Raw genomic sequence first — 13,711 nt, forward strand, 5'->3', positions numbered from 1 at the left:
AATGGTAAAGTCATGGGGTGGGACCGGGAAGAAGGAAATATAACAAGCTCAGTTTTAGAAAGATTGAGTTTGAGAAAGTGGTGTGGCATGCATACCGATATGTCATTCAGTAAGTTTGTGATCAATGAGGAGATCTGTACATAGCAGGGTCTTCCTCAGCACTCTGTGTCTCAGAACTCTGTGTCTCAGCACTGCTTAGGTGAGGATTGTCAAACAAACTCTTTTCTTTCCTGCTTTTCCTACAAAATTCAGAGCTGTCCAGCCCCAGAAACAGATAAATATAAGCCCCCTCGATTGTTCCTATTTTTGGTCTCATGTATAGACCTTCTGTAAAACAAAATACTGTGTTTTTTTTTTTTTTTCTGTCAAGTGTTCTTTTACACAAAAAAATGAAACACACCTTTGCGATCAGGACCGGCACAAGGCATTGTGCTGCCTGGGCCCGGGATCCAAATCACCCCCCCCCCCCCAAATCACACCCAACAAAAGGCCCCCACATTTATTATTTTATATCCTGACAATTAAGACCAAAATTAAATTTATTAGGAAGTCAGATTTCTATGCATCATTGGTGGTGGGGTTCAGACAGAGATGGTGGTGAGAGGAAGGGGGGGAGTTAGACGCAGGTATGGGGGGTTGGACACAGGCAGGGGTGGTAGAGGGGGTTAGACACAGGCAGGGGTGGTGGGTTAGACACAGGTAGGGGTGGTGGAGATGGGATTAGTGGCGCTGGCATTTATAGCGATCCCTCTTTCTCTTGTCAACAGCAAGGGGTGGGGGGGGGGAGCCACAGAGAGGATGGGCAGGTGGTCAGAGAGTGCTCTGCCATTACCTTTTTAATAGCAGCAGCGTCGGGCCATCCACACAGTGAGAGGAGGAGCAGAGCCCGATCGGGTGGGACCACTGTCTTCTTGGGCGTCAATGTGCCGCCCCTCAGGACCTGCCACCCGGAAACAATGGTCCCATCGGGTCCCATGGTAGGGCTGGCCCTGTTTGCGATCAAGTATATTGAGGCAACACATACCTTACTATGTTACCATAACACACGCTAACATGCATTATGTTCATTCGCATGTTGCAGTGCCACTCATTTTGATTGGCACCCGAAGGATCTGTGTTAACACACAGGGACGGAGAGGTGCAAGTGGATCCTAAACTTTTCATCCAACTTCTATATTATTGCATTTGTTATTTTGAAAAGCAAATGTAAAGATAAAACAGTGGTAGTTTGTGTCATACGTTACTGCGTCTGTGCACAGGGCGTAAACACCGTTATAAGCCCCTCCAGCAGTTTTGATGCCCACAGTTCACCAAAGTACACATAGTACACCACCTCATTCACTTTTTGTTGACCAAAACTGTACTCTCCCAATCTATAGCTAGCTCTGAACGTTTTTTTTGTACATCATAGGACACAGAGGCTTAAGTAATTACTTAATGGGTTAAAGGCCACCTTCAGGTGTTGACACTGGTAAACCTAATCAAAGGAAGTTTACTCCCTATATAACCCCTCCTCCTTCCAGGAGCACATCAGTTTTTTCGCCAGTGTCTAAGGTGTTGGTCACGAGTGAAGAGAAGCTCCAGGAGGGATCCATGCTGGATTTAAATTGCTCCATAAAAAGAAGCCAGATCCATCCAAAAGTGCCACTGAGGCCTAAGATCAATGGTACCTTGGACCTCGTATCTAAAGCACGAGGATTTGCCTGTAATGCCTCTTTGTAGGGCTGGAACCCAGGGCTTAGGTCTTGTTGCATTACCTCAAGCTTCCTGAGTGGGTGCTTGTGCATGGCCCAAGGCAGTTGGACCCCCGTTTTTACGGACCCAGTCCTTGAAGGTTTGCTAAACATTGCCCACCGTGATGGGTGAAAGTTGGATTTTCTGTTCAGCAAAATCCTGCGGCGAGGACAAGGTAACGGAAAAAAACTTAGATATGAAAAACATCTATGCATTTTCTTTCCTTTAAGGAAAAAATGTCATGCCTTAAAATCTCCACTAGAGGGAATCTATGCACATACCTTACTCTATTGCAGTGATGGTGAACCTTGGCACTCCAGATGTTTTGGAACTACATTTCCCATGATGCTCCACTACACTGCAGAGTGCATGAGCATCATGGGAAATGTAGTTCCAAAACATCTGGGGTGCCAAGGTTCGCCATCACTGCTCTATTGTCTTCACTGTTTGCTCAGTTCCATGTCTGGCTGCACAGCGTGTGGAAGGAGATTTTGCAATGTAAAAACAAATCTGCAAAAACTGTCTTTTTTTACTTCCCCTGGTGGGACCAGAGGGTTAAGGGGACAGCAGCATTACCCCCCCCCCCCCCCATGGGGGATGCGGAAGGTCCCGCTAATTTACCGCTAGAGTTTGTTACTGTAGTCTTTTTTTTTTTTTTTTTTTTTTTTTACACAGGTCTGTGCCTCACTACAGGAGGCTCTGCCGCCAGCTGCCAATACCCCTCCACCAACCCCCCCCCCCATGTTGGGTCTGAGACCAAAAAAATTTGTGCTCAGGCACGGGAAACATTTTGAATAAAATAGTGGATGGAATTTTGCTGATACAATCTCTTACAGAAATTGTTCGTTCCACTTCATGCTACCTCTAACAGAGGCTCATGAAAACTTGGCTTCTTCCTTAGGTTCTTTAAAACCTTCCCATCCTTTTGGATGCGTTTCCTGCACTTGCATTACTTGAACAGCAGCTTTATTTTTTTTGCGGAATGGGGTAAACCGGATAAACATTATCTCCCTCATAAGAGGTTTTTAATTCTCTATCCTCTGGAGGAGAAATTCTCCAAAAGATGGAAAGTACCAGCAATTGACGCTGCGATATGTTTTGCCATAGATGCCATTAAAGATTCTATTCACCAGGCATCCCGCCTTATGCTTGTACATATGCGCAGAATCCTGTGGTTGAAAAATTGGTCAGCTGAAACACCATGTAAAAACCCCCTAACTGGGTTCCCCTTTCATGGGGAGCAACTGTTTGGAGAAGACTTGGATAAATATATCAAGACAATTTCTGCTGGGAAAGGTACTTTTTTACCAGTCAAAAGAAGATATAAATGCCCTTCATTTAAACGTGCTCTTTCCACTGCGCCAGGGGCTTCCGCCTCTAGGCAGGGCTAGACCCAGGCTCAAAAGAAGCCCTGGGGTAGCAAAACAGAATCCTAAAATCTCATCATGAAGAGGCAACCCCCCTCACCAAGGTGGGGGGAAGACTTCTGCAATTTTCAGAAGTCTGGAAAAAGGAAATTCAGGACAGATGGGTCATCTCCGCAGTAACGCTGGGGTACAAGCTGGAATTTTGGGACTTTCCACCGCCTCGGTTCCTGAGACCAAGCATTTCCAAAGATCCAGACAAAAAACAATCTGTTTCAGGCACTAATATCTCAAGGGGTGATCATACAGATACCCACAAAATAGCAAGGTCTGGGGTTTTATTCAAATCTTTTCATGGTACCAAAACCAAATGGAGACATCAGACCCATTCTAGATCTAAGAAAGCTAAATCAATTCCTGAAGATCTGCTCCTTTCGCATAAAGACAATACGGTGGGTAGTTTCTATCCTTCTAGGAAGAGAACTTTTGGCGTCAATCGACATCACGGATGCATATCTGCATGTACCTATGTTTCCTGCTCATCAAAGGTTTCTGCGGTTCGAGTTAGAACAGCAGCATTTCCAATTTGTAGCCCTGTCCTTCGGGCTAGCCACAGAACCTCAGGTGTTCGCCAAAGTATTGGCCCCACCTCTAGCCAGGTTAAGGGCACAGGGCACAGGGCATAACAGTCCTGTAGTGTACCTAGACTATCTATTACATCTAGATCAGTCGGTGACTCGTTTGAAGCAAAGCGTACGCACTACAGCCAACTATCTGAAAAGTTTGGGTTGGATTCTCAACCTAAAAAAATCTTCCTAAAAAGGCTGGAGTACTTGGGTCAGAGCATTGACACAACCCAGGAAAGGGTTTTCTTGCCTCAAGCAAAAATAAATTCCATAAGAGAGCTGGTGCGGAAGGTCAGGTCAAATGGCAATCCATCCATTCGCCTCTGCATGAGGTTGCTAGGAACCATGGTAGCTTCATTCAAAGCAGTTCCCTATACCCAGTTCCATTCAAGACTGTTGCAAAACCGTATCCTGTCTGCTTGGAACAAAACAATTCAAGCTTTAGACTTACCAATGCAGCTGTCCCCAAGAGTGGCCCAAAGCCTCACTTGGTGGTCATTAACTCAGAATCTGCTGAAAGGAAAATCATTCAGACCAGTCATCTGGAAAATGAGAACGATGGATGCCAGCCTTTTAGGCTGGGGAGCAGTACTAGAAAAGACAACTGTTCAAGGACAGTGGTCAAGAACCAAAAGAATCTTGCCCCTCAATATCCTAGAGATTCAGGCAGTATGTCTGGCTTTAAAGGCCTGGGCTTTCAGGTTACAGGATTGTCCTATCAGGATTCAATCCGACAATGCCACAGCTGTGGCCTATATCAATCACCAAGGGGGCACCAAAAGTCTCTCAGCGCAGAGAGAGGTGAACCATATTCTAACTTGGGCAGACAGGAATGTTCCATGCCTTTCTGAAATCTTCATTCCGGGAGTAGAGAATTGGCAGGCGGACTACTTAAGTCACCAGCAGTTATTCCCAGGGGAATTGTCTCTTCACCCCGACATATTTCGTGCTGTTTGTCAAAGATGGGGGACTCCGGATGTGGATCTTCTAGCATCCAGGTTCAACACATAGTTGGTCAACTTTGTGGCCAGAACAAGGGATCCATTTGCATGCGGATCAGTTCTCACTGAATTATGCATTCCCCTGCTATTCAGTTGCTGCCTCGATTTCTTTGCAGGATCAAGCTGGAAAGAAAGCCGTTAATTCTGGTGGCACCAACATGGCCCGCAAGGTCATGGTACGCAGAAATTGTAAAGATGGCAGTGTGGGCCCATGGTCCCTCCCACTACAGACAGATCTGCTCTGTCAGGGACCGACATTCCATCCTTCCTTAAGATCTCTAAATTTAATGACTTGGCTATTGAAACCCACATTCTAAAGAAACGTGGGCTTTCCGGGTCGGTTATCTCTACCCTGATTAATGCTAGGAAGCCAGCTTCCAGAACTATATATTGTAGAGTCTGGAAGGCTTATGTTTCCTGGTGTGAAGCCAAGGGTTGGCACCCTCGGAGATGTATCATAGGCTGAATTCTTGCCTTTCTACAATTAGGAGTAGAAATTAAATTGGCCATAAGTACTATTAAAGGCCAAGTCTCAGTTTTATTAGTCTTATTTCAAAGACCACTTGCTACTCATTCTTTAGTCCGGGGCTTTATACAAGGGGTGGCGCAGCTTAATCTGCCCGTCAAACCTCCCTTTAACCCTTGGGACTTAAACTTAGTTTTGTCTGTGTTACAAAAACAGCCATTTGAACCAATACAACAGATTCCCCTAGTCCTTCTGACAAGGAAGTTGGTATTTTTGGTTGCTATATCCTCAGCAAGGACAGTTTTTCAGAATTGGCTGCTGTTTCTTGTAAAGAGCCATATTTGATTTGGTGTTACGCCCTTGTTCAGGTTTTTTGCCAAAAGTAATTTCAGGTTTTCACCTGAACCAAGATATTGTCCTGCCATCGTTTTTTCCAAAACCATGGTCCAGGGAAGAAAGATCACTACATTGTATTGATGTGGTGAGAGCAGTGAAAATCTGTTTAAAGAAAACTGCTCAGATTCTTAAGACTGATGTCTTATTTATTCTGCTGGAGGGTCCTAAGAAAGGACAGGCAGCGTCAAAATCCACTGTCGCTAAGTGGATTTGGCAAGTGATAATTCAAACTTATGATTTAAGGGGTAAGATTCCCCTGTTTCAAGTTTAAGGTGCATTCTACCAGGTCAGTTAGTGCTTCTTGGGCAGTGCGTCATCGGACCTACATGGCTCAGATCTGTAAGCCCGCAACTTGGTCTTCAGTGCATACAGTCACAAAATGTTATCAGGTGACTGTAAGGAGGTATGAGGATATCGCCTTTGGGTGCAGTGTGCTGCAAGCAGCAGTATAGATCCTCAAGTCTGGGTGTACCCTGCGGGTTGTTTTCTCCCACCTCTCATATGGCATTGCTATGGCTAAGGCTCTGTGTCCCATGATGTACAATAAAGAAAATAGGATTTTTATTACAGCTTGCCTGTAAAAATCATTTTCTTGGAGTACATCAGTGGTCCCTCCCCTTCTTTTTTGGGATACAAGTATATTGCTTTGCTACAAAAACTGATGTGCTCCTGGAAGGAGGCGGGGTTATATAGGAAGTAAACTTCCCTTTGATTGAGTTTACCAGTGTCAACACCTGAAGGTCGCCCATAACCCATGATGTACTCCAAGAAAAGGATTTTTACAGGTAATCTGTAGTAAAAATCCTATTTCCAGAAGATATTTCATGTTTGGTTTTCATCAAAAGATAGGATTAAATAAAGAACTTAAAGAGGAAGTAAACCCTGATGGGTTTACTTCCTCTTTTTTTCCCTGCAAAGGTAAAGCATAATGGACTACTATGCATCGCATAGTAGCTCATTATGTGTCACTTACCTGACACAGGAGCCAGCGAAGTCGCCGCTGATCCCTGTAGTCCGCCGCGTCCATCTTGCTGGTGGCGTCTCGCAGCTCCGACCAATGACAGCGGCGAGGCCGCGATGACGTCACTCCCGCGCATGCGCACGGGAGTCGACAAATTTGGCAAATCCATTCTTGGACTTGCCGCATTTAGTGCGCATGCGCGCCGCTGTCTACGGCGCATGCGCCGTAGACAGCGGTGCCCATTTTCGGGCAAATATCTCCTAAACCATATAGGTTTAGGAGATATTACTTGGACCTACAGGTAAGCCTTAATCTAGGCTTACCTGTAGGTCAAAGTTGTTTGGAAGGGTTTACTTCCATTTTAATTCCCATAAGTTTCTGAAAAGAAAACATGGCCACCTGTCCTCATTGCTGCTTTCCAGTGTAAAGCATGTGGTCTGTCTCTGCTTTATTGCCTGCACATAGCGATTATAAATGTTTTATGGGATAACTGCACATCTCCAAAAACCATTAATGCTCTTAATTATAGAGTACAGCATTTTAGTAATCCATAATGATCACTCAGCTGACACAAGTTTTTTCCAGTATACCACGAGTGACAGTAGACGCATACATCAAACTGTGTGACTGTGCTTTTTCACCATTGCTGGATATTTCTTCTTTACTTTTTTTTTTCTGTATGGGTTTATTTAGTAAAATAGGAATAAGGGGAAACAAGAAGGCCAAGAATCCTTGTTCTGGTCTGGTTTCAGTAGAATTGTGATTTGATTGCTTTGGTTTGCTCGCTTTTTGCCATTCTTTGATATGTGAGTAGTATAAGCCTTTCTGCACCTTCTGATATTAGTCTCTGGAATTATTTTTGTCTTTATTAAAGCAGGTTTATGGTCACGGCAAACATCTTCATTTTATAACAACATCGCCATTGCAATAGCAATACAAACGTTTGTTATTTTCGACAGTCCAATATAAGCTTGCCCCTTTCCTGTTGTGAGTGCTGCCTGTCCGCTGGTCATCTCTTTATGCAACTTCTCCTCTGCTGTTTACTTTCTATTTACATATCCCATGGTATCTTCCTATTTCCTGTACTGACTCCAACTCCTAGAACTCCTCCTCTCAGGAAGTCTGTAGTTCATAAGGCAGTCTGTGTGACCCAACAGTACTTACCTGCAGGGCATAGTGAAAATAAAGATAATCAGTCACAGTGTAATAGACTTGTGTGGCAAACTGTTGAAGATTATTCCAGTTACCACTTTTCCAAATCCGTTCAGAAAATGAAAGTACAGGATGTTTTGGCCAGCGCCTCTGGATTTCTTCTAGATAATATTGTGTTAATATGATATGTGTCACCGGCGCTAACAAAACGTCATAGTTTCAATCTCAAATGATGTTTGCTGCAGTTAAATTTATATCCCACCCTAGAGTGGGAGAATTGAAAAAAGAGGGAAAAAAAAGTGATAACTGCGCTAACTTTCATATATATTAAATGTTTCTAATTCAGCAGTAAATGTGCAATTATTAACCCTTTCATAACTAAGCCTTTTTTTGACATTTGGTGTTTACAAGTTAAAATCCGTATTTTAAATATATATATATAATCAGGGATATGCAATTAGTGGACCTCCAGCTGTTGCAGAACTACAAGTCCCATGACGCAAAGCAAGACTCTGACAGCCACAAGCATGACATATATTAAATCTTTTTAGCAGAGAATGTAGAGAATAAAATGGCAATTGTTGCAATATTTTATTTCACACGGTATTTATGCATCAGTGTATTAAATGCAACTTTTTGGGAAAAGGGACACTTTCATGAATTTTAAAAAACCGAAACAGTAAAGTTAGCCCAATTTTTAATGTTACGCCGAGTAAATAGATACCAAACATGTAACGCTTTATAATTGCACGCACTCATGGAATGACTACAAACTACGGTACCTAAAAATCTCCATAGGCAACGTTTTTTTTTTTTTTTTTTTTACGGTTACCAGGTTAGAGTTACAGAGGAGATCTAGTGCTAGAATTATTGCTCTCGCTCTGATGATCGCAGCGATACCTCACATATGGGATTTGAACACCGTTTACATATGCGGGAGCGACTTCCATATGAGTTTTCTTTGCTGCGCGAGCTCGCGGCGATGGGGGCGCTTTTAAAAATTATTTTCTTTTTATTATTGCTTTTATTTATTTTAAAATTAATAAATTGTTTTAAAAAAAAAAATGTAATTTTTTTGATCACTTTTTTATTGTTGTCACAAGGCATGTAAACATCCCTTGTGACAGTAATAGGTGGTGACAGATACTCTTTATGGAGGGATCTTTTAGACCCCCCCGATTCCTCCTTTGCACTTCAATTAATTCAGATCGCCGTTTTCAGCGTTTCTGAATACTGTGTTTTTTTAAAACCGGCAACATTGACAGCCAAGTAAACTGGAAGTGACATCATGACGTCGCTTCTGTGTTTACAATTGGGAGACTGGAATAAAGTCGCTTACGGCTTCATTCCAGTCTGTCCCTTGCGGCCATAAGCGGCGGTTTGTTGATCGGGGCTCCCGATGGAACGGGAGTCCCGGTAAGAGCGGTGGGGGGGTGTCCCCTCACGCTCCTCCGGTATAACAGCTGAATGGCTTTTAGCCGCATCGGTTCTTATCACCGGAAAGCCGATCGCCGGCTCTAAAAAAAACTGTACCGGGATGATGCCTGCAGCTGCGGGCATCATCCTGGTATAACCCCCGAAAGCAGAGTACGAACATCTGCGTACACTCGGCGACAAGTGTAATGGAGCTGATCTCCCAACAAGTGTGTTCCCCTGTGGTGGTGTGCAGTCCAAGCCTCTCTCCTCTATATTATAATATTGTGTTATGCCTTTGCATTTATATATGACAGTGCAGTAGCGTTGTTGGTTTGTTTTTCTTTACAGCTGGAAATGCCTCTATACATCCGCTGTGGTACTGTTGGCACACGTGTGTTCCTGGTTTATGTTTCATACTTGATAGACACATCTGTAGAGGACAAGGATATCATCTGCAGATGTCACCGGGTAAGATACTCCACCCATGTAGAACTGTCTACAGTATATAGCAACTGCTCAGAGGCCATCTGTAATTATGGACTGCTCTACGCTGGCGGCACACTACCTGGTTGCTATAGGTCAGTGCTGTTAATGTCATTTGAGCAAAGCGGCATAAAATGTTATATGACTAGTTTTAAAGCAGAACTTCATACAAAACACAAATCAATAGTTAAGATGCATATACAGTGTGTGAACAGCTCTGCATGCAAAAGTGTCTCTAATCAACAATTTGCACACTGCTTAACCCGGGAAATTACTACTCCTTTTTTTAATATAAATAAAAGGCTCTGCATGGGGGATGTGTTTACATCTTGTGAATTAATGTAGCAAATCAGTCCCATATCCTTCCCTCATTGATGACTAGTTTAACTAGCACAGGTGATGGAAGGGATATGCCTGCTGAGACTTCAGAAAATGTTATTAAAGTGGTTGTAAATCCTCACATACATCCAGTGAAGTGACTGGCGTCAGGTGATACCCAGAGATGAAACAAATTCCCCTACATAAGTTGTACTTCTTTTTTTTTTTTTTCTTTTTTTTTTTTTTTTTAGCTACAGTCCTCTTTTCTCTACATCTGTTCCACGTCCAGAAGTTATATGTCAGAGCTTTCAAAAAGCAGGGAGCGGAGCTGAAGTTGCAGTCTGCAGAGTTCAGCGATACGAGCTCTGAGAGCTGATTGGATGGGAGGGAAACGCACATCCTTCACACAGAAACAGAGCTGCAACTGTCTATCGTAGGCTGTGTGCGGGAACACCCTCCCGTCACCTTTTTACTACTTGGTATCAGAAGTGACTCATGAAGATAGCAGAAGAACAAGCAGCAGACAGAAATGAAACACTGCTGTAGATTGATGCATGTATACACTATAGAGGGATTTGCTCATATCTCATGCCAGTGGTTTACAACTACTTTAACCACTTCCCGACCGGCGCACGCCGATGTACGTCGGCAGAATGGCATGCGGAGGCGCGCTTGCGTGCTGGTCGAGACCCCCATGAGTCCAGTCGCGGGTCCCGTGGACTCGATCGCACAGCATCTCCCCGTCCTGCCTAGCAACAAGTGACACTGATCTTTGCTCCATGTGATTGGAGCAGAGATCAGCATTCACTAAAACAAAGCCCAGCCCCCCACAGTTAGTAACATGCCTCTAGGAACATTTAACACCTACAGTGCCACCCCCTGATTAACCCCTTCACTGCCAGTGTCATTTACACAGGAATCGCTGCATTTGTATAGCAGTGATTGCTGTATAAATGACAATGGTCCCAAAAATGTGTCACAAATGTCCGATGTGTCTGCCATAATGTCGCAGTCACAATAAAAATCACTTTACTAGTAAAAAAAATGTATTAATAAAAATGTCATAAAATTATCCCCTATTTTTTAAACGCTATAACGTTTGCACAAACCAATGAATAATCGCTTATTGCGATTTTTTTTTTTTTTACCAAAAATATGTAGAAGAATGCGTATCGGCCTAAACTGAGGGAAAAAAGTTTTTTTTATATATTTTTGGGGGATATTTATTACAACAAAAGGTAAAAAATAATGTGTTTTTTCAAAATTGTTGCTCTATTTTTGTTTATAGCGCAAAAAAGAAAAACCACAGGGGTGATCAAATACCACCAAAAGAAAGCTCTATTTGTGGGGAAAAAAAGGACGTCAATTTTGTTTGGAAGCCACGTCGCACGGCCACGCAATTGCCAGTTAAAGCGACTCAGTGCCGAATCGCAAAAAGTGGTCTGGTCTTAAGCCAGCAAAATGGTCCGGTCTGAAAGTGGTTAACAGGGCAAATTGCAATGCAGTTACTTGTTACATAATGTGCCTTGGAGCAGCACATAAACACTTGTTAAAAAGAAAAATAAGTATATTTGTTGATTTACTAAAATGTTGTAGAATCTTGTGCAAAAGGAGAAATTGCAATTTACGTTCATGACAAATTTTATTATAGACTGTGTTCTCAGTGCTTCCACATTTTTCTTCTTTTCAGGATGAAACGGTAACCATTGAGACTGTATATCCATTTGATGTTGCTGTGAAATTTATATCCATAAAGGTCAGTATTGCCTATTTTCAGTGAAACTGTTTACATTTTTTATTTTTATTTTAATTGGTATCCAGAGTAGTTAACATGTTACAAACGAGGTATGCCAATACTACATAGATATTGAACAGGCTCAAAGTCATAGACATGAACATTTGCAGTCATATTAATATATTGTTTATGGTATAGTATTAAATTTTATGTCCAGGGGTGACCAATATATTTTCCACTAAAAGAAGCTTATAGGTGTACATTTGTCATAACAAAATAAATAAGAAAATGAACCCTTGCACAGTATGTTTGTTTGAGTGTGGCTTATCAGTGACGGTTTTTAGGTATGAGACGTTGATATGCTATCTGTTCTGTAGAATGTAATGGGAACATCATCTCTCCAAATTCGAATTTGTCAAAATATAAATATGGGAGCAAACATGTTCATAAAAGTGCATAATGCAGGCCTGTCCTCTTCTCCTTCCTTTATTGCTACATACTGAATTGGTAACCTGTTCCAAGCAATTTTCTGAAATCCCTGATAAGTACACACCTGTGATAGGTGTCATAGTGGCTGACTACATAGTCCGAGGTATGTATGACCGCCTTAGCATATGCATCTGCACAAATGTCAGCGGCCATTGGGGGTTATTTACTAAAACTGGAGAGTGCAAAATCTGGTGCAGCCCTGCATAATAATCAGCTTCCAGGTTTTATTGCCAAAGCTTAATTGAACCTCTTCCCCATAGTGTCCTGCCAGAACATCTTTAAAGAGACACTATTACTTTGCTTATTTTGGGCAAAGTGTGCATCTGTAAAAAGCCCTCATCAACTTGCTACCACTTCCTCCTCTGCTGTAAAGGGGAGCTTAAAGTGGTTGGGGGGGGTTTACAGATATTAAATGGGCATAGAGAAAGTGCCTTTTTTAAGCAGGACAGAATCCATGTCACAACTTTTAATGTATTTTATATTGATGTACTTACTGTAAGTATCTGATGGTTTGTGTTTTTGCAGTTTGAACATTTAGATCGTGTCTATGCTGATATACCATTCTTGCTGATGACTGATATCTTGAGCGCTTCTCCATGGGGCCTCACCATCTTGTCCAGCCAGCTCCAGCTTTCATCATCTGTCGCACCTGTAGACCAGCTGGAATCTCAAATGGAAAATGGTTAGTATGTAAAACCAGAATTGCAAAGGAAAGTGAATCTTCTGTCCATAGCAACCACTTAGGGGGGCAGATTAGGGAAAAAATATAAATATATATCCCTTAGAAGTAATGTCAGAACATTAGACTGCTTTCACACTGTGGCGCTTTTAAAACGCACTCTACTTTTTAAAAGAAAAAAAAACGCATTGCCCATTTTAAATGTTGCATTACAGCCCGTCCCCCTGAATAGCTGGTTGTTAAGGATATTATCGTGTGGTGGCCCTTTAATTACCAGCTATTCATTGGTTGTTAAAGCAGACCTCCGCCCTGAAGTGGAATTTCTGCTCATCTGATCCCTCCCCCCCTCCGGTGCCACAATTGTCACCTTTCAGGGGGGAGGGGGTGCAGATACCTGGATAATCCAGGTATCTGCACCCACTTCCAGGACAAGCTAGCCCCCCCCCCCCCATTGTGTTCTGGGAAACGCACAGTTCCCAGGACACAGCGGGGACCAGTGGAGACGCGCAGCGCGACTCACGCATGCGCAGTAGGGAACCGGGCAGTGAAGCTGCAATGCTTCACTTCCCGATTCCCTGACAGAGGATGGCAGCGGGGCAGCAGAGAGACTAGCGATTGCGCGTCATCTGCTGCCGACATCGCTGGACCCTGGGACAGGTAAGTGTCAATTTATTAAAAGTCAGCAGCTGCAATATTTTGTAGCTGCTGGCTTTTAATATTTTTTTTTAAAGGCGCAGCTCCTCTTTAAGGAGACAGAACTCTCCTACGTCCTTAACCGGTGATCAGGCCTTCACCTTAGTGGTCAGCAGGAGCGATGCTACCACCGGAAGGTAGGAGGAGGCGGAGAGACAGTGGACAGGTGGGCAACAGCTGTGAGATTTTTTTTTTTTT

The 13,711-nt window shown here is 43.0% G+C and overlaps 1 protein-coding gene across 1 annotated transcript in view; it reads left to right on the forward strand.

Moving 5' to 3' along the window:
• Positions 1 to 13,711, forward strand: part of TRAPPC11 (trafficking protein particle complex subunit 11) — a 77,013-nt gene that overhangs the window by 44,227 nt on the left and 19,075 nt on the right. Inside the window, exons 23-25 of the mRNA XM_077477287.1 lie at positions 9,465 to 9,584; positions 11,608 to 11,673; positions 12,667 to 12,823. Coding sequence (XP_077333413.1) covers positions 9,465 to 9,584; positions 11,608 to 11,673; positions 12,667 to 12,823 — 343 coding nt within the window. The remainder of the gene's footprint in view (positions 1 to 9,464; positions 9,585 to 11,607; positions 11,674 to 12,666; positions 12,824 to 13,711) is intronic.

This window comes from Lithobates pipiens, unplaced genomic scaffold (genome assembly GCF_037356315.1).
Source record: "Lithobates pipiens isolate NorthernLeopardFrog02 unplaced genomic scaffold, aLitPip1_a1.2 Scaffold_13, whole genome shotgun sequence".
In the NCBI taxonomy this organism is placed as follows: Eukaryota; Metazoa; Chordata; class Amphibia; order Anura; family Ranidae; genus Lithobates; species Lithobates pipiens.